At 41.2% G+C, this 23,460-nt stretch overlaps 2 protein-coding genes across 10 annotated transcripts in view; one reads left to right on the top strand and one right to left on the bottom strand.

Moving 5' to 3' along the window:
• Nucleotides 1-16,940, bottom strand: part of CLCA2 (chloride channel accessory 2) — a 36,245-nt gene extending 19,305 nt beyond the window's left edge. For both annotated transcript variants that reach the window (XM_045199442.2, XM_024565353.4), the window contains exons 1-10: nucleotides 16,357-16,940; nucleotides 15,400-15,537; nucleotides 13,679-13,829; nucleotides 10,799-10,907; nucleotides 9,656-9,815; nucleotides 7,458-7,685; nucleotides 5,807-6,037; nucleotides 4,558-4,735; nucleotides 3,608-3,714; nucleotides 1,921-2,145 (exon numbers count right to left, since the gene is read on the bottom strand). In XM_045199442.2, coding sequence (XP_045055377.2) covers nucleotides 1,921-2,145; nucleotides 3,608-3,714; nucleotides 4,558-4,735; nucleotides 5,807-6,037; nucleotides 7,458-7,685; nucleotides 9,656-9,815; nucleotides 10,799-10,907; nucleotides 13,679-13,829; nucleotides 15,400-15,537; nucleotides 16,357-16,542 — 1,713 coding nt within the window. In that variant the 5' untranslated portion in view covers nucleotides 16,543-16,940. The remainder of the gene's footprint in view (nucleotides 1-1,920; nucleotides 2,146-3,607; nucleotides 3,715-4,557; nucleotides 4,736-5,806; nucleotides 6,038-7,457; nucleotides 7,686-9,655; nucleotides 9,816-10,798; nucleotides 10,908-13,678; nucleotides 13,830-15,399; nucleotides 15,538-16,356) is intronic.
• ODF2L (outer dense fiber of sperm tails 2 like) overlaps nucleotides 1-23,460 on the top strand; it is a 91,941-nt gene that overhangs the window by 26,648 nt on the left and 41,833 nt on the right. For 2 of the 8 annotated variants that reach the window (XM_053920123.1, XM_071220948.1), the window contains exon 1: nucleotides 14,846-14,924. The exons of 1 other annotated variant lie outside the window; for it this stretch is intronic. The gene's annotated coding sequence lies outside the window, so the exon portion shown is untranslated. Of the gene's footprint in view, nucleotides 1-14,845; nucleotides 14,925-16,914; nucleotides 17,020-17,359; nucleotides 17,379-19,690; nucleotides 20,441-23,460 lie in introns of those variants that run through there. 5 more of the 8 variants (XM_053920126.1, XM_053920122.1, XM_053920124.1 and 2 more) reach the window with 5 other exon arrangements.

Here is a 23,460-nt window from a genome sequence, read left to right as displayed (position 1 = left end):
TATTCCTTCTATATAACAAAGAAGAATACAGCGCAATCCCATAATTATGATCTACTGGAAGACACTTTACTAAAGGCAACAGCATCCTACCTTTCCTCCACTTCCCCCAAACCCTCCACATACTCAGGAATCTCAAGCAACAAAACCCACATACACTTTTAGGGATGAAGAAAAGGTACACTCTTTTTTTAATTGGTCAGGATTCTACAATGTCTATGCTGAGTAATTTATAGAAATATTGCTAAATGTCATTCTCTTCTGCCTATCTAGACTGCATGGGGGGAAACCTGCAAATTAATGTCTAAAAGAAAAAAAAAACTTAAATTACAATGTAGCAGAAATTTGTTTTGATTTAACTGTATATAAATACTCTTCCCCCCCCCTTTCCTGCTGCTCCTTCTTAAACCCTGGAAGTAACAGGAGGAACACAGTTGAGCAGGAGGAAGAAGAGAGAAAAATAATGGGTTAGGCTGTGGCTTGGTGTGGAAAGTAAGAGGCTACCATACCTTACCCAGCCTTCTTGGTTGGGATGCATGTTCTTTACCATTTTCTAGTGAAGTCATAATTCAAGCATCAAGATCATCTATCTATCTCTATCTCTATCTATCTATCTATCATCTATCTATCTATCATCTATCTACCATCTGTCTATCTCTATTGTAACCATAACATTTGTAACAGACACATGGCAGGAACCTCTACAGCAGAAACTTCTCTTTGGTGCAGTAAGTGCTTTCATGTAGGGCACCTAATCCAGACTAAGGGCTTAGGCAAAGGCAGCAAGAAGAAGGTAAAGTGCTTCTGGCCCTTGTGAACAGGTGTGTAAAGAACATGATGAGTTTGGAGAAAAGTTAAGTAGGAGCAGAGCACGGGTTGTTTGGGCGAGCGGTTAAGAGATGGGCTTGGGCAGAAGCCAGAGTAAGAGTAACCGCATGGATTTTATCCGGAGACCACCAAAACGCATCCGATTTGTCCTTCAGAAAGAGCACCTGATAGAGACGGCAAGCAGGTGGGAAGGATGCGAGCCCAGAGGCAGGGAGGCTGAGCAGAGGCTGTCTGCATAGTCTGGGGGAGGGAGGGCCACCAGCGCCAGGAGGGGCTGCATGCAGTCAGTGCAAGTGTGGGTCTGCTCGATCCACCCCTGCTTAGAGCCTCCAGTGCTTCCCTTTCCCTTTAGGGTTCTCACTCCTACTCCCTTTACTTCCCTACGAAGCCCTTGCTGACGTGGCTCCTGTGTATCTGTCCAGCCTGATCACTCCCTCCACTTTCTTCCCCTAATCTCCACCTAACTTGCTACTCAGTACTTCATCCATATTGAATTACCTGCAGTCTCTGAAGAGCCATATTCTTTTCCTCCGAGTCTTTCTATGTGTTGTTCACTCTGCTCCGTGTGTCATTCACACCTTTACCCCTTTATCCTTCGTATCTCCATTTTTATATTTTTACTTCCAGCGATCATTCTCCTGCCCACCCCCACTTCCCAGCATGCCCCTTCTATATTCTCTGAGTACCACCTTCTTCTTCTTCTTATCGTGGCAGTTATTATAAAGCAGCTAAAACAAGACTCGGCACGTAGCAGGTGCTCAAAAACATATGTATTGCATGTATTCATATTATAAGTTCTAAGCAGAGGATTTTTCTAAGTGTATAGGCAAGTATGTCATATGGATTTTGTAAAGAAGGATGTGAGCAAAAATAATTTTTACTACATAAATACTGACTTTCACTGTCACAGTGATGAACATATGTTAGTTGTTCCCCTTAAATTTTTAACACTCACCAAATGCTGTCATAAATTTAAAGTCAAGCTTTGACATGTCAGAATAGGATTTCCTTCACACAATGCATTTAATTATGGAATTTGGCTGAAAGTCATCCACTTGACTAAACGCTGCCGTTAGGAACAAGCCAGACACCTGCCTTGGCAGTCCCTGGAATGCAGAGGCGAGCAGTCCTCAGAGCTTCGTTGATGACGAAGTCATGCGTGTGGTATTTTCTTCCGCTGGGATCCAACAGTGCAATCTCAGGGGCAGCGCTGGTCTGCCACGCGACTAGAAAGGTAGTGTCATCGCCCACACCGTTGTCCACAGTCACGGTGTTTGCCAGTTGCTGGTGCGGCTTCACATCCTCACCCGTGCTTTCCAGCTGCTCAAGAGAATATACACACATATACATACCTGCAAGTGTCTAGTGGATGCATAATCATTCCATGTTTTTCTTTGGTGACAAATAAAAATGAATTGTCAAAAATCAAAATCATTTAATTCTGACGTATTATACTTATACAAATCATGTTTCATACAGAAGTACATTGCCCAAGCAAACACAGTGTATTATGTAAGTACAGCAGCTATAAAATATTTTGCTAGAGTTAATACGAGTGTCACTTCAACAGCATTTAGTCCTGGTGTCGTCACAATGGATGCAAGTCTGTAAAGAATTTTGAAAAATTGTATTTATTAAATGAATACATGAGTAAGACTTTGTAAAATTTCTGAGACTTGGAAAGCACTTAACATTTTGCTGGTGGTGACAGCAAAGAGATTGTGGACTATTTTCCAAAGTCAGTCGAACGAGGGTGTGTGAACCGCTGGCCACTGCACCGCGTTGCGCGCCGGGGCCTGAGCTCTGGTCCGGGTTTAGATGTAGTTTCTGCCCCCCCCCCTCCCCCGCCCCCCGCCAGTGGGCTAATGGTGTAAAACCAAGCGGGGAGAGGTGGCCAAGTTTGGGAACATAAGGTTAACTTAAATAATACAAATCATATTGTGTTACTTTTATTTTACATAATTAAAGAGGAAATCACAAGGTAGAAAGATCGCTCAGAAAGCTGGGGCTGGTCTAATCTGCAATGTATTTGTCATTCATAATTCACCTTTTCTCACTTCTAATCATGGAATTATGATTATTAGCTTTGCTGTGTACATATAATCTTTGTGTTAAAAATTTCCTAAGACTAATTTGCTGACTTCGTTGCTCACCTGAAGCCATTAACTTGGCAGGCTCACTTACCATCTGTGAGGAAACAGCAAATGAAATTTTGTTCAGTTATGTTCAAAATATCTTTGAACTACTTAGAAGAAAAATTTTGGCCCTTTTTAAAAAATGACTTGATTAGAAGAAGCTTTTGTGAACAAAATCAAGTAAATTGTGGTTTTTAAAGAGCTATTTAGGAATTTTTAGAATTTAATGGAATAGTTGATACTTTTTATATGCAAGAGGTGCTTTGAAGAAGCTTTTGGATAAAGTAAAATGGATTCCGATTTATGGAAAGTTACTATGGAACTAAACTTAAATACACAGTTTCTTATTTTTCTTCTGGGCCTTACCCCCACTGCACCCCCACCCAGCCCACTTCTGAGCCATGAGGAAGGAGAGAGCTCTGCTTATAAACCTTGAAAAGCTGAAGTAGCGTTTACAGAAAATGACTCCTGGGGCTGGGAATCACAGACTCAGGTGAAAATGAAGCCTGGCTCTGTCACTGCCAGAAGGGTCATTACCTATTCAAATAAGGTGAATGAGGAAGTTAACACAATTCACATATTTTCCTTGCTTCCTCCCCTCCCCACCCCAACTCCAACTGTAAGTATAACATTGAGGAAACTCTGACCTGAATACGTTGTTGCAAAATGTCTCCAGTTCCAGACAAGATTCTACCAAAAGCATCAATCATGCTATTGGAGTTTGATTTATCTGGAGCAAAGAACTTTAAACCTCCTGAAATACAGGATTTGGATGTTAATTATTAAGATGAATAAAAGAATACAAAAATAAAGTCTAGGCCTTTTCCACCAAACTTTCTCTGCATAGAAGGGTTAGTTTGGGGGAAATGGGAGCCGTGCTTGATGTGCTCTGCTGGGCGCCCTTGCCACCACAGTGGGCAGCACACGGTGGGGGGGGGCGGTTTTGTCTCCTCTATTTACAGCTGCGATGTCAGGGCCTAGAACGCTATTCCACCCGTGCACAAACTCAATGACTATGTATCCACTAGTCTTGTAGTTATCCAGGAACGGATAGTCTAGGCTAACTGAGATCTACATTGCTATATATTTATATTTACATTCTGAAAACGTTATTTTCAAAAATAATTCAGTAAAACCGAATTTTCCGTTTTCCAGTCAGCATACCCATTTTTATTGAATATGAAGAATATAAGATAAAATTATTCTGTGCCTCATTTAGAACAAAAAAAAAAGATAGGTAGCTTACAATATTGTATGTGTCCTTATCATAGAAGTTAGTGCATTTAAACTTAAACACATTTTCAGCTTCGTGATGATATATGCTCAGGCTGGTTTAACAAAGAAATTATTAAAAACTAATACTTTCATTGGATGTGGATAATTTTCACCCACTAAGTAAAATGTAAAAAATATTCAGCAATATTTACGCAAACTATAGCAACGGTTTTTTATGTTTTTTTTTCCTTAAGAAAAACAGTTTCTATTTTTTTCAACTTAGCCATCTATTCTGTTGACATAACCTGGTTTCACTGTTGTGCTTTGAATATTCCAATTGAAAAGAAATGCTCTAAAATATACGTTTTAAAAATTTATTTACCTGTAAGACGTGACAATTCTTCCAGGTTTTTGTCCGCAGATGAACCCAGGGCAATGGTGTGAATGGTTGAACCACTGCTGAGCGCAGTGTGTAAGCAATTGCTGATACGCTCATCCTTGCCGCCGGTCGCTAGTATCATCACGGAGCCATGGGCTTTTCCGTTCAGGTTCTCAGCCACCTGAACACGGAGTATCAGTCATTCGGAAGGAAATCTAATTTAGATTGTCTTACTGAGCAGAAAAATTCACTCTTAGATTCCCCAGCAGTGGGGCACATGCCTCTCTGAGCCTCTGTAGCGCCCTGCGCTCCATTTGCATCTTCATTCCAACTTCATCCCACCCCAGGACGACACTTGTTGCCCCGCGTGCCGTTGCCTGTTTGCTTGTGGACAGGGACCCCTTCTGTTCCAATCACCATGATATGCCACTAGTTTGGAACAGAGTCCCTCACGGAGCATATGAGGGAGCCCCGCTGTGTGAGATCTGGCCTCAGCAACCCAGTGAGTGGCCAGTACGGGCCCTAGAACTGTGGTTCTCAACTGTGGTTACACTTTAGAATCCGATGGGAAACTTTAAAACTGTTGGTGGCCAGGCCACACCCCTGATCAATTAACAGGCTGTCTGGGCATGAGGCCTCAGCATGAGAATTTTTTAAACCCCAGGCGGTTTCAGTGGGCAGCCAAGGTTGAGCAACGCTTCCCTATAGGCAGCAGCAATGGCATCTGATGTGTTTTGCTTGCTACCAGATATTTGACTGATGGCTGCATCCCAGATATTGAATCCAAAGTTATGTTAATTTAGATGAAGTCTTTCATTCCCGAAATATACTTCTGGCCTTGAGTCTCATATGCTTGAGGTCTGCTATGACTCTAGGCAGGAGCCAGACATGCTGATTTTGACTGGAAAACGCAAGGGTAACATTGGCCACAGCTGGAATCGTTTCAGAATTGAAGGGACAGTTTCAGAAAGGGTCCAGGTGACACTGAAGTTTCCCAGCCCGGGCCATTGTTGTCATTTATTTCCTTATACCTTCAACAAGCAACGATTACCTGGCAGGTACTGTGTTAGCTACAGGGCATACAGTAGTGAGTAAGATCTGGTTCCTGACCTTAAAGATAATCCATTATTACTCTCCTATAGTTGAGGCTGTTTATGACCACAATGTAACAGATTGCCCCACATCAGAAGCAACTCAGGTTAAAAGGGAGGGAAAGGAAAGTGATGATGATCCAAGGCTTGAGGTACTGTACCTCAAATCCCCTCTTAAGCCCTGAGCAGAAGCTGGTTTCTGCTTCAGTTGACACAGTGACAGGCAGATATGAAACCAGCAGCTTGCGGTCATCATCGTTGTTAATCCGGTGTAGCTGGGCTCTGATCTCTCCTTTGCTGTCGAAACTGACAATGCCCACAAAGGTATGGATTTCAACAATCTGCATCAAGTAAAATTCTGCTGCTTGCTGCAGTCGAAGGAGTCTGTCAGCCTATGTCCCAAAGAGGAAAAAAGGTAACAACATTTGGTTGGTAGACAAAGGTATGACTAAGAAACCTAATAAGCAAACATCTCGGCTAATTCTTTAGGATTTTGAATTGTAATTTTTTAAGTTGTAAAGAGCTACACAATGCTAGAATATTAGTTGATTAACTGCAGGCTCAAAAATGAATGCTTTTCTGGGAGTGGTTTGGAATTCTGTCCCCAACAAGTTGTTCATAATTACCACTCTCTAAGAACACATATCCTCACTATTTCTTTCCAACGCAGAATTCAAATATCTATAGCACCATTTGATACTAGGTTTGTAGCTTCTTAGTTTAAAATTCAGTTTGGGTAAGAGGAAACATTACAGAGAGAATTATGGTGGAGAGCAGCAGTAAGAAGTGCATACCCTGGCACTACCCTCTGTCATAATAATGGGCATCTTAGGTTGGGGACTTCATCTGTGAGTAAGTGTAAAGAAATATTATTTTCTTGATTTTTTCCTAAACCATTATAAAAGTAAACTCATTCTTTATGGGCTAGGGAAAAAACGGGTAGGGGAGCAAACATGGCCCATTGGGCTGTAATTTGCTGACACAGAAACCAGTAAAAAAATAGTAGAAAAGTAATGAGGAAGTGATGAGTTTTGAGGATTTTAAAATATTTTAACATATTTATTTAGTTATGAGTCTACATAGTTCAGTAATGGCTATGTTTAACAATTGGCTCACAGATTTCCTGGAAATTTAGCAATTGACTCTTGTGAGCTTGCATGAGCTGGTTCTGTCACAATGCTGAAAGTGGGTGTTAATAGGTATCCCTGTTTTATAGATGAGAAAACTGGGCTTCAGAAAAGTTATTGTGCTCTTGATTATACAGACAGTAAGTGAAGGAACTAGGGCTGACAGCATATCTGCTTGGTTTCAGAGATTAAGACTTCAACCGCTATCTGAGAGTTTTGGAGCTTTGGGGAGTGGGTTTCTGAAGTTTTCTGGATTGCCAGATGACTCAGATGTGGTTTTCTGTCCACAGTGACATGGACAATATACACATAATTGATATGCACATTCGCTGCAAATTCTGTCTCTTGCCTCTACCAAGGATCTTTACTAGTGAGTGGAATGCAGCCAGAGAGGAGATTTTGTTATGTATGAGTTTTGGAATAGAATCTTGGTTGGAAAATGTTGCAATTAGTAATAACAATGAGGATTAGGAATTATCTGTGTATTTCATTTATCTGCATTATCTCAATTTTTGGGCCACATTCTGAATTTGTTCCTTTTGTCCCTAAGACAAGATGATATTCATGACTATTCCAAACCTTTGGCCTCTCCTTCCTCTGCCCTTAGTCTCTGAAAACAGAAAGAACTAAAAACTGATTGAAAAAATGATGAGTATTTTACAACCATTGTTCTTGAAAATGTTACCTCTGCCATCTTGCTGGACACATCCAGCACCAAACAGACCACTTTATCCCCAGCCTGTACAAGGGAGAATGTGGGGGGAGGCGGAAGCTCAGTCCCGTTCCTGGGGAAGCTGTGATTAAAGTCAGTGGAGTCTGAGATTACATCCCACGTACTTCTGAGGCTGCACATTTGGTTCTGTAGGTTTGGAGCTTCTTGGTTGTGGGTACTTGCATTACAGAATTCAACCACCTGGAAAAAGAACAAAGCCTATCAGGAAATAAAGGCTCTTTGTCATGCCAGACATACTGTTCTTGCTCAAGCAACTGATGGTAAAAGGAAAGGTGAGCTGAAATATCAGAAATAAGGAGTGCAAGAGCCATGTCCTTCCTTCCTTCAAGAATGACATTAGATTTACACATAACCTTTGGCACCCTTTGCTTGAAACACTGCCACCCTTGTGGTACTGAGATCAAGCTCTATCAAAGTATATTTGCACTTGGATAACAGAGAGCAAACTCTATATGTACATCTTAATCTTAACAAAACAAAACAGTCTCCCGCTTTCCTTAGCTGATATCATGTTAAAGAAAACACCCTAGGAGATGCTATCTTGGTCAGCTTATTTCTTGAAATTATATTTAATGACCACTGTGCCTTTATTAATCAGTCAATGTATATTGATCTAGTTCAAATATTAATCTCTTTAAGAACAGGATAAGGAGGAAACCAACTTAAATCTACTTCCTGATCTTTTTCCTTACTTGGAAATACAGACAAAATCCATTTAATAATATTAAACCTGTATCAAAACCCCTCTTAATGTTATGGCTTGTATTTTAAAGCAATGTGTTAGCATATTTTCCCAATGGATATATTCATACAAGGAATGGATATTCCTGTTAACAGAGCCATGAGCTTAGAACTAGAAGAATCTCTTAGTCCTATCTGTGATTTCATAGAAGAGAAAACTGAAGCTTCAAGGGGTTAATAATTGCTTAAGGACGTAAGTCTCATGGTAGGGTGTGGAGACAGGAGTAGAACTGGGTTTCTTTGTTACTTGTTTTTAACTCCTTTGTGTGTTATGACTATGGTTAGGAGATTGTAAAGCTTATTTGAATGGGTATTAATAAGTAGGTCTTGCAAAGGATCACAAGGATGGTGCCTAATCACAATCAATGTGATGAAATACACAACGGGTTGGCTCCAGATATTAAAGCTATAAATTAGAAACACAATGGATCAGACAAGAAATAAGAAACATCACTTCAAATTTATGGAATGTCTCCTAGTCATGACTGAAAGCAGTCGGAAGAAAAAAGTTATCAAAAAAAGAAGGTGTCAATCCAAGGGGAGTTTGTCAGCTGTGGAGCAAACTTCACAGAGGCCTGCATCCACAGTGCTTTAAGCTCCACGGAGCAGAGATGACTCACAGACTTGACCTTCAGGTTTTTGTGAAGATGAATAGATCCATCTGGTCATGGAGGCTGACGCCGCTAAGCCTCTGTATCACCTAACTCCCTCCTTTCTGACTGCATGCTCTCAGAGCAGGCTTCTTGTGAGAACTTGACTCTTCCATGCTGCTTCTTTCAGAGACAAAGTGAACTGACCTAAGGAGGCAAGTATTAGGTCCCCATGGCAGAGTACTCTTTTTACTTCATATTCTTAAAAATGGGGCTCTGGATTTATACACCAGTCTCTTGCCAATTAGTGTGGAATGATGACAAGGTTGAGTTTCTGAACCTGCAAATGTAAGGATTGGTTGGTTTCCCTTGGTAGCACCTGACTTTTCTTTTTAAGTTCTAGACTATGCAAAACAAGGGAAAGAGAATTAGAAAGTGCAATTAAAATAAGAATGGTCTGCTACCTCAAATGAGAGAATCAATCGTGTTGTATCACTCATTAACCCAGTACACTTTCCTATGAAAACGTACAGGAACACTACCATATGAGCAATGTATTTTGAGATTTATAAGGCTCTCCTTAAATCACCTTCTCTGGAAAGCAAATAATCACTTTTCCTAAGGAATCTACTCTTGGTAATCATCTTTGGGGCCCTAGTTATTTTTTAATCTGTAAAGTAAAAACTAGATGAACTGTAAGATCCCCCAAGCTCTAAAACATAGTGAATCTTTTGTTTTTGTTTAAAGACTTAACATGTCAGTCTATCTCGGGAAGAGATGGACTCTTGTAGGAGTTTATCATTCCAAGGCCATACTTACAGAAGATAAACTTTGCATGAACATTATTGATGTCGTTGTATTTTGAGTTCTATTGTATATAAACATGCATCCTTCTTTGAAGAGCTTGCTAATAATACAGTTTTCTTGGGGGCAAGGGCCTTTTTCACACACAAACATGCCTGTGATGTCAGATGAACATCTGAAAATAGAAAGAAAAATTAGATCTATTTTAGAAATACTTGTGTGTTTTTCTTTACTAGCTCATATAATAATTAGTTGCAAAGATTGTAGCTTGCTAGAAACACATAAACCATTTTAAAAACTATTAAGTTCATTAATTTAGAAATGGACTTCACTTTATTTTAAAGAAGTTTTTTTCTTGATGAGAGGTTCTGTATTGCCAAGGGCTTAACCAACTAAACAAAGTCAAAGCAAAAGTTACCAGGAGATCAACTTGAACTTTTGGAGATACAAGGAAGAACATGAGAGGTGGTACCCTAAGTCAGTGCTCCTTTCAGCTCATCATTGCCACTGGACATCAGAGGAAGAAGAGAATGACCACGTAATGATGTTATTGAAAAGGATTCCTTTCTAAATTAGGTAACCTCAAATTGTTGAGGGGAGTGAAAACCAACACAACTTTTAGGAGAGGAATAAGTTAATATCTACCAAAATTATAGCTGAGAATACCCTTTGGCTCAGTAATTCTTAGAAGTTACTTAATAGGAACACAGGTCTGCCTGCATACATGAGGAATGGCATATATATATATAGCATTATCACCTGTAGTCTTATTGGTAGTAAAAGATTGGGAACGACCCACTTGTACAATAGGGGAATGATTGAAAAATCTTGTTACATCCACACAATGAAACACCATATACAATTATTTTAAAAAGAGTGAGGAAAAACATGCATTTAAAAAATTTCCCTACAGAAATTCTGAAAAAATAAACAAGAAACTAATAAACATGGTTATCTGGAGGGAAGGAGAAGGTGCAAGGTAAAGAGAGTGGTAGGAGCGAGGTACCTAAGAATAACTTTTTGATATTTGAACATAAGCATTTAAAAATGCAATAATGTTATAAAACTAAAAATTGTCAATGGAGTTTTGCTGCCATTATAAACTTAATTTTGGAGTAAAAAAATAAACTGAAGTTTTAGCATGAGAAATTGACTAACCTTGTTACTTTAATTTGATTTTGCCCATTGATGTAGAAAGGTTTCTCATTGTTATATTCATCAAACACACCCCAGCGGAGATGGGCCCATTCATGGACAAACACTCTGCCTGTGGAACAGAGAGCTTTTGTTTTGTGTTTCCAAACTCTCAGCGATGGATCTTGCTAATCAGTAACGATGGAACATTACTTGACTATATATGCTCGTTCTGAAGGGTTGAAGTACAATTCCCTCCTCCTCCTTTCCTCTTCCTCACCCCATTTTCATCACCTTCTACATTAACCCCTATCATCATAAGAGGCAGAGTGGAAGTATGTTTAGCCCGATAAATGCAAACCAGTGATTTACTTTTTGCACATCTATTTGAAACTAGTGAGGAGTTCCATTTTCTCAGTGAAGCTGCCTAACAGGCTTCTAGTTAGCTTCATATAGGTCTATAACGTCAAGATTTGGGGAAGAAGGAGAGAAGCACATTTAAATGCAATGAACTGACTGTTAATATATCTGTAAAATTCACATATTGAAATCCTACCCCCGCATGTGAAGGTATTAGGAGGTGGGGCCTTTGGGGTGATTAGGTCATGATAGTGGAGCCTGCATCACGTGATTAGTGACTTTATAAAAGAGACTCCAGAGAGCTCCTTCCCTCTTTCTGCCAGGCGAGGACACAATGAGAAGATGGCTGTTTATAAAGGAGGAAGTGGGCCTCACCAGACACCAAATCTGCCAGTCCCTTGAACTTGGACTTCCAGTCTCCAGAACTGGGAAATAAATTTCTGCTGTTTACAAGCCACCTAGTGTATGACATTCTGTTATTGCAGCCCAGACAAACTTAGACACCAGATAAGCAAATAAAATTTCCTATTCTTCAGCCTGAGTTATCCAAGCATGCCTTTTTATTTATTTTTATTTATTTATTTTTTTGGTAGTTAACTCTATTATCCAGGACAATGATTGAAACCTTGGGGCCAGGGAGGCAGAAAGAAAAAAATCATAGAACTTCCTCTCTAACTTGGATGGTCCTTTCTTTTTGATTTTATCCCGACTCTTCACATCTGTATTTATCTCCAACTCTTAGCTCATGGAAACCCTCACCCTTGGCGTCAAATCCTTTATAACTTTTTTTTTACTTTTCTAAATATTGCATTTCCTTCAATGTTCAGATCAAAACTGACTTCTTCCTCCTTGCTGCTTTCTAGATTAACTCCCCTCCCAAAGTGCACTGTTTTTCCTGACTTTTTTAAAGTTATGGAAACCCAGGAAGCGTTTGCTAAGTTGACTCAGGCTGGGGTATGTTGTGCAATGTTTGGGACAAAGGAAGGGAGGGCAACAGCTCAAGCTGAAACTGTTTAGGGAAAGGTTGTGCCTACTCATGGAATTTAGAAGTGCTGATGAAGTTATTTGCTTTTTAAAAAAAATTTATTGATTGATTTTAGAGGGAGAGAGGAGAGAGGAAGGGAACGAGAAAGAAAGAGAAACATTGACTTGTTGTTCCACCATCCATGCATTCATTGGTTGTCTCTTGTATGTGCCCAGACTGGGGATCGAACCCACCACCTTGGTGTATTGGGGCAACACTCTAACCAACTGAGCTATCTGGCCAGAGCCTGATGAAGTTACGTGTTTATGCAGAGATTATCAGCACCTTATAGTTATGAGGAAGAACTCTTACAAAGTTTTTTAAGTGTCTTGTAAAATGTATTTTATAGCGTGTGTTGCTCCAATCTCTGCTAACTATACAGAGAATAACACAATCTATATTTCATGAGGGTATTCATGAAAACATCATTTGAAAGATACTACTGTATGTTAACATCAAAAACAAAAACATTAGGAATGAGATGGTTAGTCCTCCACCAGCTGCTTTTTTCTCACTACAGTTTCTCAGTCAGATATTACCCACTAAATGCCAGTTTTCAAACCTAAGACCCTGACTACTCTCCCAAACTGCAGCCACTCACAGTCAACCACAGGCTGAGCTTTTCCACCAGCATAGTTCACTGCTCCTCACAATCAATTTGCCTCGGCCGGCCGTGCTTGTTGCAGATTTCCCCTTTAAGTTGGTTCCTTCTATTTCTGCCAAGAACTTGGTCTTCCTTAATGCCGCCCATACACATCCCCCTTGTCCTTCATTCTACAGCAGTTCAGACCTCTATTTCTCTTTTTCCTTTCTGGAATATCTCTCATCACTTAGAGTTGTTAGGAGTAAACAAGATAACATTTGAAAAGTAAACAGCACAGCATCTGGAACATAGAAAGTTTCAGTTTCTCTCTCTTTGATCTGAGGAAGCCCGGTTATCCACGCAGCCTGGTTCATCATCTTAAAACCCTGCTTTACTGGTGGCGTTCCTGTGCTTATACACCTTCAACAGTGACTTGCTTGTTTGGGCATTCGAAGCTCTCCATCGCTTACCCTTGTGTGTATTTCGGCATTTTCTCCCACTGCTTCACTACCCGCCGTCACTCTGCCCCATTAATGGGGTCTATCACTCACATCTCTCAAATTCACTCTGGATTCTTCTGTTGGCATATATTTATTCATACTATTTCCACTGTTTTTTCCCTCTTTCCCTTTTTATCAAAATGCCATTCAACTTTGAAGCTCCTTTGCTTCATGGGGCATATTCTGATCATCCTTAGCTTGAAATGTTTTCTCCTTTCACTGAATTCATACCGAACTCACTGTCTGGGTCATTAATCTGATTCTTGACTCTTTCTGGCTCGCTTTGCTCCTCATCTCTTCCTGGGCACGTGGCCTATCTTTCTGTCCATGTGTTAAGTCTTTGGCAAATTTCAGGTTCTCTGATCCTCTTCTTCACTAAGTACAGGATATTGTAAACAGTACTGGCAAATGTCAAGTTTTTGATTGATCACACTTACCTCGTGATCCATAGCCAGTGGTTAAGTCATCATTTAGTAGAAAGTCAGGTGAGAAATAAATGTGTTTTCCCTCTTTTCCACACCCTCTGTATTGTAGGGTGTATGGATCACCTCCACGTGTCCCATACCAGTCAGTCACTATGACATTTGCCTAAATTAAAATAAATACCTTGTAATACTCTATATCTCAACTGTGATGCTGATGACATAAACATATACATGTTAAATTACTTTGGGCTATATACTTAAGATCTGTACATTTTACTGTATAAATTATATTCACATTTAAAAAGAGATTTTTAAAAAAAGAAATGCCTTGTAGGTGGAGTTCAAAATGCACTCACAACTAAATTTCAAACATTTGACATTTTAAATAAAAAAACACCTCCATTTTAAGAGTGTAGTAAATTTCCATAGAGCTTCATTGCTTCCAGTGGACCTCCTAATTCCCAGATTAAAATTTTCTCAAATCACACTGAGTTGTGCCACCTTCGGTGGCGGGGGGAGTCCAAGGTGGTGGCACAGGAAGATGCTGAACTCACCTCCTCCCGTCGAGTTGGACACACAGAACCTATAGCTACATATGGACCATTTCCTGCTGAGAGGATCTGTAAACTAGACAAACTGCTCCTCCGTGAAGAAAAGATCAGAGGACACACTGAGACAGGGAGCAGAGGCAGAGACAAGCTCTTGCCCCCCAAACCGCATGCACCTCCAACGCAGTGACACACGATAGGGAGGGATCTCACCAGGCTGGCGCTTTCCTGCAGGAGAAGAGCTCCACACGAAACACCCCAACCCCTGGGACCTGCCCTGGAGAGACAAGCCCCCAACGTGTCTGGCTTGGAAAACCAATGGGGCTGATGTCCAAGCGGCCCAAAGGGCTATAGGGAACTGAGATTCTTTATTAAAGGGCTCTTGTGAGTTCTCATGTGCCTGGGGAAACAGTGCAAAAGCAAAAATTTGAAAAGCACCTAGACTGTATGTGAAGGGGATTCCTTTACTAATGTTAAAACATCTGCTGGAGCAGCAGACGACAGCTGAAACTCTCTCCGAGACGGAGGCACTGCAGATTCCAGTTTTGTGCTCTCCGCCTGCCCTGCTCCCACAGGTGAGTGAGACCGGAGGCTGCACCCTCCCACTGCATTGCTAGGACAGGCAGGGGGAGCAGTTGCCACCCTGACCCACTCACTGCCTTGCCTTCCTTCTTCTCACCATACTCCTCGAAAGTCGTCCTATGCTCGGGGTAAGGTGAAATGTTACTGATTTACACTCTGGCAGGAGAAGACAGTCATATTTTTATATGTGTGGGTGGCTTACGTTTCTGTCTGGACACGCGTGTTTACTGCCCTGACAGGATGGGACATAAAAATAGTCATGATTGGAATTGTTCCCTTTATAGCTCATACTCAGTAGATAAAACTAGTTTTTGGTCTTTAACCAGAAATTTCAGGAAAGACCCTGTAATTTACAAAGAAAGAATCTTCTAGAGGCAACCTGGGCAATGGTATTTTGTTTATTTTTTTGTGCATAGTTTGTACTTCTTTATTATATCTCTATATATTTTGTGAATAAGTCTTTCCAATAATATTATTTGCATGTTAATATATGATTTATTTTTGCTTAAGTTCTCACTTTTAAGGTTTGAACACAGTATATTTTGGTTGTTTCTTTTTTTCCCCCTTGATTTAAGCTTATTTGGTAAAACTCCAAATTCTTACCTTTTCATATGATTCTTGTTTTACTTTGCTGTAATTATTAGCTTTCCATGTGGCAGGTATTAAAATCTTTATATTTCTGAAAAACACTCTTCTCTTAGTAGCATTGAATAGGTAAAAAGAAGCTTCAGTTATCATTTCCTATAACCAAATAAAAGAAAAGCTTATTTTATCATTGCAAATCCTTTATGTTTGAGTTTTCTGGTTACACTTGAATAGAGTAGTAATAAAAAATAATGCAAGGATGTTGAAGGAACCCATTTCTTTTAGACACAGCATCAGAATGTCAGAAAACTGAGGAACAAAATAAATAAACTTAGATGGTTATTTGGAAGAGAGTTTAGGACACTAACTATGTGTCTGGGCTTGCCTGTATAATTTTTCCAATTTTGTGAAAGGCTTTTAAGCTTTTACCAAACAAATCCTTTTCATGCTGCACCTGGGGGCACGTTCAGGACCACACCTTGTAATGCTACTAATTTCACAAGAGCATCACCAAAAGGAGGCGCCTAAGTAATAGAGCTGTGAACCTTCCTTATTATTGGGTGAACATAGTCAATCAGAGAACAGTCAGGTAGAAAGAAAGGTTCTCACTCTCTCTGAGATTTCTCACCCTTGGGATGGAATCCAACAACACGATTTTCATAAGCACAATCATGCCTATCCGTCAGCCAAACGCCTGGTCTTTGTTGCCACAATGCATTATTTTTCTAGTTGCTACCCCCCAAAACAGTCACGTAGGAAAACGAAAACACTAACATTAGTAGTAATCAACAGCAAAAAACAAAAGAGGACGAGACCAACAGTCTGTGAACTGAGACGACACAGCATTAGGTGAACACACTGGCTTGGCCATAATTGTAATTTTTGGTGCGATCTTTAGGAAACACTGCTCTTTTTAAAAATCGGACAGGCTTGATCTAATAGGATAATAATTTTGACCTCCTATTTGCCACTCACCTTAATGTTTGGGATGAGGTTCTGATCTTCGGATACCTGAGGATTGATTGCCACGAGTAATCCATCATACCCATTGTCTTGGAGCTGCACTTCGGCTCCCACGAATAGGAGTTCTGGACTTAGGGCCACCAGGAGGGTCACAATCTTCAGGCTGCAAACAGTTCCCGCATTGTCCCTGTAGCTCATGTTATAGGGAAGCCTCTGGTTTACTCACACTGGTCCTGCTAGGTGCATTGTGCCAGGCCGGCAAGGCGAAGCAGATAGTTAATTCCCGAACTTGGGAGGTCCTAGAACTTGTGATGAAGGAGGTGTCTTCTTTGCAAAATCGGGGGTGGATCTATCTGAGGCCTGCCACTACAAGTCCTTTTTCTCTCGGCAATGCCACACTTACCTATTCTGTGGCTCAGCTTTCTCCTGAACCATGGTTGGGCAATGAATCTTCTGCCTCATACTCATTTTATATTTCTCAAAAGGAAGAGGGAAATAAGACAAAAGGAGTTTGAAAGAGAGAGGCCTGGGTGGCTGGGCTGGAAACCAGAGAATCTGGATTGTTCGATCTACTTTCAGGAGAAACACAGAAGTCTATGGTGATTATACTCTCCTTATCCTTGACAGCCTTCTCCATCAGTCAGCGCGACTCGTTCACTCAAGTCATATTTTTTTGTAAGTCATTGTTTGTTGTAAGATTCACTGGTCTGGTTATTTTGAAGATTTAAAAATCCACCCTGCAGCCCTGCCCTTAGGGCCCTTGGGTCAGATAGTCTGGGCAAGCTCTTGGCTAATGGCTGGGGGGAAGGTGTCAGATATCCCCCAGGGAGGGCCAAGTGCCAGGAGCTTGGATGCCGGGGCGGACCACAGAGGCCTTTCCCTCTGCCCTTGCTGCCCCTTTCTTTCTTTCTTTTTTTTTTTCCTGGAGCCGGGAAAAGAATGAATTTCTCTTTCAGCAACTCTCTCCTGAGGGTGAAACTCTGCCTCTGTCAACCTTCCATTTCTCCAGCACCTGTCCCAGAATCTTGCATGGGGTAGGCTCCTCAAATATTTTATGAGTGATTAATAATACCTGACAATTACACGATGCTTTAGAGTTTACAAATGAGCCTATTTAACTGTCAGTCCCCTGAGGCAGGTATAGTTTTTTACTTCTGTTTTTCAGTGAAAACACTGAGTCTTAGATTTTGATAGTTAGCCAAGGGGGCAGAAAGTAACATTTATTTTTTGATGGGCTTCAGCATGCCTATTTCATGGGTGACACAACTAAGGCTCAGAAAAATCTAAGTAACTCACTCGAGGTCGCACAAGTGTCGTCACAGTCCAAGAGTGAGACCAACTGACTTTAAGTTCCATTGGTTGTTGCTATATCATGTGCTCAGGAAACCAGAAGTGAAATGTTTAAGAGATGTAACATTGACGGGTATTGAGGGGTCTTTTTCTCTTGCTGTCTCTCACTGCCTCTCACCTGCTTTCCCTTCAAATTCAAGTTCTGGATTGAAGCCTGAGCTGAGCTCCCTAACTGTCAAATCATCTCTTTCACGCTTTCCTAGCATCAGATCCCTCTCCTTTGAAGCATGGGGTTACAAGGTCACACCTATATTGTGCAATTGGCGGTCTGCTCCCTACTGAAGGGCATGTGAGAGAGCGGATCCCACCTGCTCTGCCCCTAGCTCAGTAAACTCTCAGTAAATAGTTGCTGGATGAATACACGGAGTGAGGAAAAGTAAATTAAAGCCAGCTTCTGAAGGAGCCACAAATTATAGTAGGACAACACTCCCCCCGCCCCCACTTTGATTGTAGCCCATCTAGAAGGTATCTCTTGTTCTAGAACAGTTTCCCTCTTGACAGACGGCATGGTTGTCACCGGTGCTCTGCTGGGTGTGGGGGAGAATGGAATGTCGCTGGTCATCACTTGGCTGCCAGGAGTGGGTTTAGCTCTCTTGTCTTCTGGGGCCCCTTCCCAGCTGTGGGTTTTTTCTGCTTGCTCGCACTGTGTCTACCGAACAGAAATGCAGAGCTGTGGCAGCTCCAAAGGCTGTGCCTGTAACTGTGACTCAGTGAGTGGAACAAAGCACTTTATTTTCAACTTTCCTTGGCATTTTATTTGCTTATGGCAATCTCTTGTGATTTGAAGAAAACATTATTTCCATCAGCAAAGAAATACGTTTAAAAATTCAGCTCTAAGTCGCACTGTGAGAGTAGCTTTTCTCCAAGAAGCAGGGAAGAGTTTCTTCTTGCCACCGTGCATACTTGTGTCAGTAGTTCACCAGCGCGGGGTCTCTAAGGGCTCCCATCAGGCTCTCCCTTCACGTATTCTTATCGACAGTTACAACAACTCCCCTAGAATGTGCGGGTAGAGAGTGTTGGCTACAGAGAGCATGCAGTTTCATAAAGAGCACAAGTAAGTGAACAATCTTGTTCCACTTCATCTGGGTTGAAACCTGAACAAACCACTCAGGCTCTGCCTGCCCTGAGCTGAGAGTCCAGGCATGCCATTCATTTCTGTCTCTCTGCTTCTTGCTTCCTTGGTTCTGGAACCCAATGCCCAGGTCTGGCCACTTGAGTGGATTCCACTTTCATCACCTGCCCCTTACAAGACCTATTCTCTGACCATGTCTTGGGAGAGTCACAGTCAGTCCAGAAAGCCTGTGCCCCCCACCTCTGTTCTGACCTACCTTCAGAACTGTTTTTTTCTGCTGTCAGCCATGGGCCTGTTGAAAATCTCTTCTTACTGCCTTCTGCTTTGGCCAGGCTGACACTCCAGGAGAAAACCGACTTGACTAGATGACTTCAAGTCATTCCTGAATAGTGTCCACTTCTGATAAAGTGTGACTTTGAGAACAGAAAGAACCACTTATCCTTTCATTAAAAAATACCGCTTCTCATGTCTATAGATTTTATGATAGCTAAGAAATGAAATATGCCTGAAGTGAAAAAAAATGGGACTACAATGTTCAAGAATTTACTTCAATGTTGTATACACACTACAGGAATCTGTTCTGCTTTTATCTGCTTTCAAGAGAATGAAAGTTATTCAATTTCAGTAACTAAAGAATCTAAAGGACATCTTTGTTCCTTGTCTGTACAGTCCAACCTGTCCTCAAAGGCTTCTCTGTGTATTTTTTAAAAAAAGATTTTATTTATTAATTTTTTTAGAGAGAGGGTAAGGGAGGGAGAGAAACATCAATGTGTGGTTGCCTCTCGTATGCCCTCTACTGGGGACCTGGCCCGAAACCCAGGCATGTGCCCTGACTGGGAATTGAACCAGTGACCCTTTGGTTCGCAGGCTGGCACTCAATCCACTGAGCCACACTAGTCAGGGCTCTGTGTATTTTTTTTATAGACTCTGCTTTGGAGACCCACAATGAAAGTGAATAAAAAATGCAATTGGTGACAGAGAAGTCAGAAGATTTGCCGCCTTGAGGAGTCCAAAAAAGCTCTGGATTTTTACCTTTCGAATGCCTCGAAATGAAGGCATTCGTGTCAACACTTGTGGCAGTTTCACTCAGAAGAAGAGAGCAAAGCCTACTGTGTAGCTGGGCTACGAGACTTATGGGCCACTTTAGTTTTTGAAATAAATAGAAATAGAAGTGAGACAAATTCTTAGGACTAGGAATTTAAACAAAACAAACGTTTGCCAGGGACCGAGATGGCACATTTCCCACTTTCCTTACCTATTTTCTTCAAAGTTACACAGTAGTCTCCCCTCATCCACGGCTTCACTTTAAATGGTTTCAGTCACCTGGGGTAAACCTTGGTCTGAAAATGTTAGATGGAAAATTGCAGAAATAATCCATTAATATGTTTTAAATTGTGCGCTGTTCTGGGTAGTGTGAAAAAAACTCATGGCGTTCCCATCCACCCTACGCAGGCCCCAAATCATTCCTTTGTTCAGCATATTCACGCTATATACATGACCTATGATTTAGGCACTAGGAAGCCATCCTGGTTTCAAATTGACTGTTACGGTATCACTGTGTGTTCAGGTAATGTGTATTTTACTTAATTGTGGCCTCCAAATGGCCAGAGGAGTGATGCTGGCAAGTTGGATATGCCAAAGAGAAGCCATACAGTGCTTCTTTTCATTGAAAAGGTGAGTACAGCACAATAAGGTGTTTTGAGAGACCACATTCACATAACTTTTATTATCGTATAGTTTTATAATTGTTCTGATTTATTATTAGTCATTGTTAATCTCTTACTGTGCCTAATTTATGAATTAAACTTTATCATAGGCATCTATATATAGACAAAAACATGGTATATTTAGAGTTCAGTACTATTTTGCAGTTTTAGACATCCACTGGGGGTCCCTGTGGGTAAGGCAGGACCACTGTACTCATTTTCAAAGCAAAGGAGTGAAGTAGAAGGTCCAGGAGAGTCTGGGAAGTCTTCTGTGTTTGCTGAGTCATCACAATGCCAGAGCATGGAGCTCTTACACTTCATTTCTAATTTCTGAATTCTCCCCATGCAGCCTTTTACCTCCACGTGTTTGCTATTAAGCCTCCTTCTCACCTCACTGTGACAATAATCCTGCGGATGACTTTGTATCAATGCATGAAAAATACCCTCCAAAATTTGCCACAATAAATGGAAAACAAGAACTACTTTTAATGATAAACAATAAAGAAAATATGGAACATTCCTCATTTGCAAAATGGGCATAAAACTGCCTTCTATAAAATCTCATCTGTTATGCACCTGATAGTATATAGCAGCAGGTGCGTGTAAGATGTTACCATTATCACTATTGTTACTTTCCAGAGAAGAAAAGAAAGAGAAGGCAGAACTGTATGGGAAATTTTTTAAAGAGATGAAAAATAACCAGAGAGACCCAGAGAACAACAAAGGAAAGCAGAAGCACAGCATTTTTACTTTGTTCTCCCTAGTCTCCCCTTCTCTTTTCCTCCTGCTCTAATTCTACAACAATATGTCTCTGAGGCTCCAGAGCTCTGCCAGAATTCCCTGCTGCCCCCCAAAACACCCCCTCCCTGCCAAGGGCAACAGATCTTCTGGTTTCCTTCCTCTCCTCTGCTACTTGGAATACTCCATTTAACCTCACTGGCCCAGGAAAAAAACAGAAAGCAACTGCACCCCAGTGAAAGATCTGGCAATCGGGGTATTAGGGCTCCCCCTTCTGTTCTTGGGGCTCAGGTACCTGGGGCTCTGGATCTCCAGACAAAATGTACCTAAGAATCATCTATTCAAATATAGATTTCAACTCTGTAGGTTAAAGGGGAGGCCCATATTCTGCAGGTTTACCAAGCTCCAGGTGCTGCGGAGGCTGCTGGTCCTTGATCCACACCGTTGGAATAGTGTCTGTATCAGAAGCGCCACCAGGGGATATCCAGGGGTTTGCCTGGTGATTGCAGCCCTTATACCAGAGAGTGGCAGTCTTAGCAGTTTTTAATATATATTTTTTATCTTATGGGGCAGGCCTGTACTTTCTTCAGATCTCCGGAAAAAAATATTGCATGAATTATCATTTTATGGTGACACCATTGTCTATTCTTTGCAAAGAAACGACGACAGAGTACAGAGTTTAAAAAACAGTGACATAGATATGTAGGGTTTAAATTCTCAAAAGCCACAATCACTATTATTAAAACCACTGATTCAAATTCAGTCTATTTTCTTATTAATTACATGTGAGTCATGATAAGACTGTTTTAATGACCTCCAATATGTAGCCTCAAGTAAGTAATTCCCAAGGATGCACATAATCCAAACAGAGGACTGCTTCCTTAACCTTTATTTCTCTTTTTTATTCATTTATTCATTCAAAAATTAGATTGTGTCAAATATACCTAAAGAAAGCTGTTAAAAATGTAAAACTGTGTTTCTACTTGATACCAGGCACTGTTCTAAGTGCCGGATATAAGCATGAATGAAATGGGCCATGTCTTTGTCCTGATGGAGTGAACATCCCAGAGGAGGGAGAAAGAATCAAACAGATATGACAATGTCTAGTGAAAGTGTTATGGAGAGTAAGAAAGCATGTAACGGGAAGGAGGAAATGAGAGAGTGGAGTTTTATATCTGGTGGTCGGGATAGGCCTCAGAGACAAGAGTATCTGGTGTAAGGGAAGGAAGTGTGAGTACATCTGCGAGAGAAATGGTGCAGGAAGAGGGAAGAGCAAGTGCGAAGGGCCTGAGGCTGGAGGGTGCCTGGAGTGGGGTCGGCACAGGAGGCAACGCTGAGAGCTGCTACAGAGAGGGGAGAGGGTCCTGGGACTGGAGGGAGCTATGACATCAAGGTCCTGTCACATGCACAGTGGAGTGACATGATCCATCTTTCAGTCCCCCACCTTTTCTTTTTTTTGTGAGGAGACCAGGGGTGGGAGCAGGGGCCCGTGAGGGGCTTATTGCTGAATGCAGGTGAGACAGTGGAGAGGTACAGAGCTCAGACAACAGTTTGGATTGTCTTCATTTAGCCTTCATCAGCTTTCCAGGAGTTTCCTTCCCCTCTCCACTAAATAATTTTGCTGTGGAGATGAAAGAAAAACTCTTCAGCTCATAAGCTTAATAAGAGAGGAATCAATAAATACTTCTTTGCCTGTCCAAAGGTGCCTAGTATAATGCTGACAACAGAAAGATAAAATGAGAAATAATGTCATCAAAATAATATGAGATCTGTAGGTTATAAAGGTCATCTCTTTCTTTCTCCCTTTTCCTTACTTTCAAGAGAAAATCCAACCAGCCAGCCTCTACCACCAAAACCCGCCTGGTCACAAACAGAGGCAGCGCCCAGCTCCTCTAATTCCTGGCACCACCTTAAACCAGGAAGGTGGGAGGATTAGGCGGTTTCCCACCCCACAGCCTCAAACATTTATAAAATGTTCTCTCCAGGAAGGATTCTGGCCAATAAGAGTTCTTTAACACTATTCTGGCTTAGGCACTCGTCTTCCTGGATGGCTTCAAAAGCCACTCCAGCTCATCTCTGTCTTCTCCTCTAAATTCAAAGTCAGAATATTTATTCTTCTACTGTTCTTTTTCTTGTGATGTTGTTCCTGTTCCCTAAAGTTGCAATTTCCATTTAACTAGCTGGGCATAGCTAAGGTTTCAAGTTTTTCCCAAATCCCATAGCTTCTAGCATCTACTTTGATTCCAGTTT

This window comes from Desmodus rotundus, chromosome 3 (genome assembly GCF_022682495.2).
Source record: "Desmodus rotundus isolate HL8 chromosome 3, HLdesRot8A.1, whole genome shotgun sequence".
In the NCBI taxonomy this organism is placed as follows: domain Eukaryota; kingdom Metazoa; phylum Chordata; class Mammalia; order Chiroptera; family Phyllostomidae; genus Desmodus; species Desmodus rotundus.
Note: the sequence above shows the minus strand (reverse complement) of the source record. Positions and strands in the feature narration are given on the sequence as shown.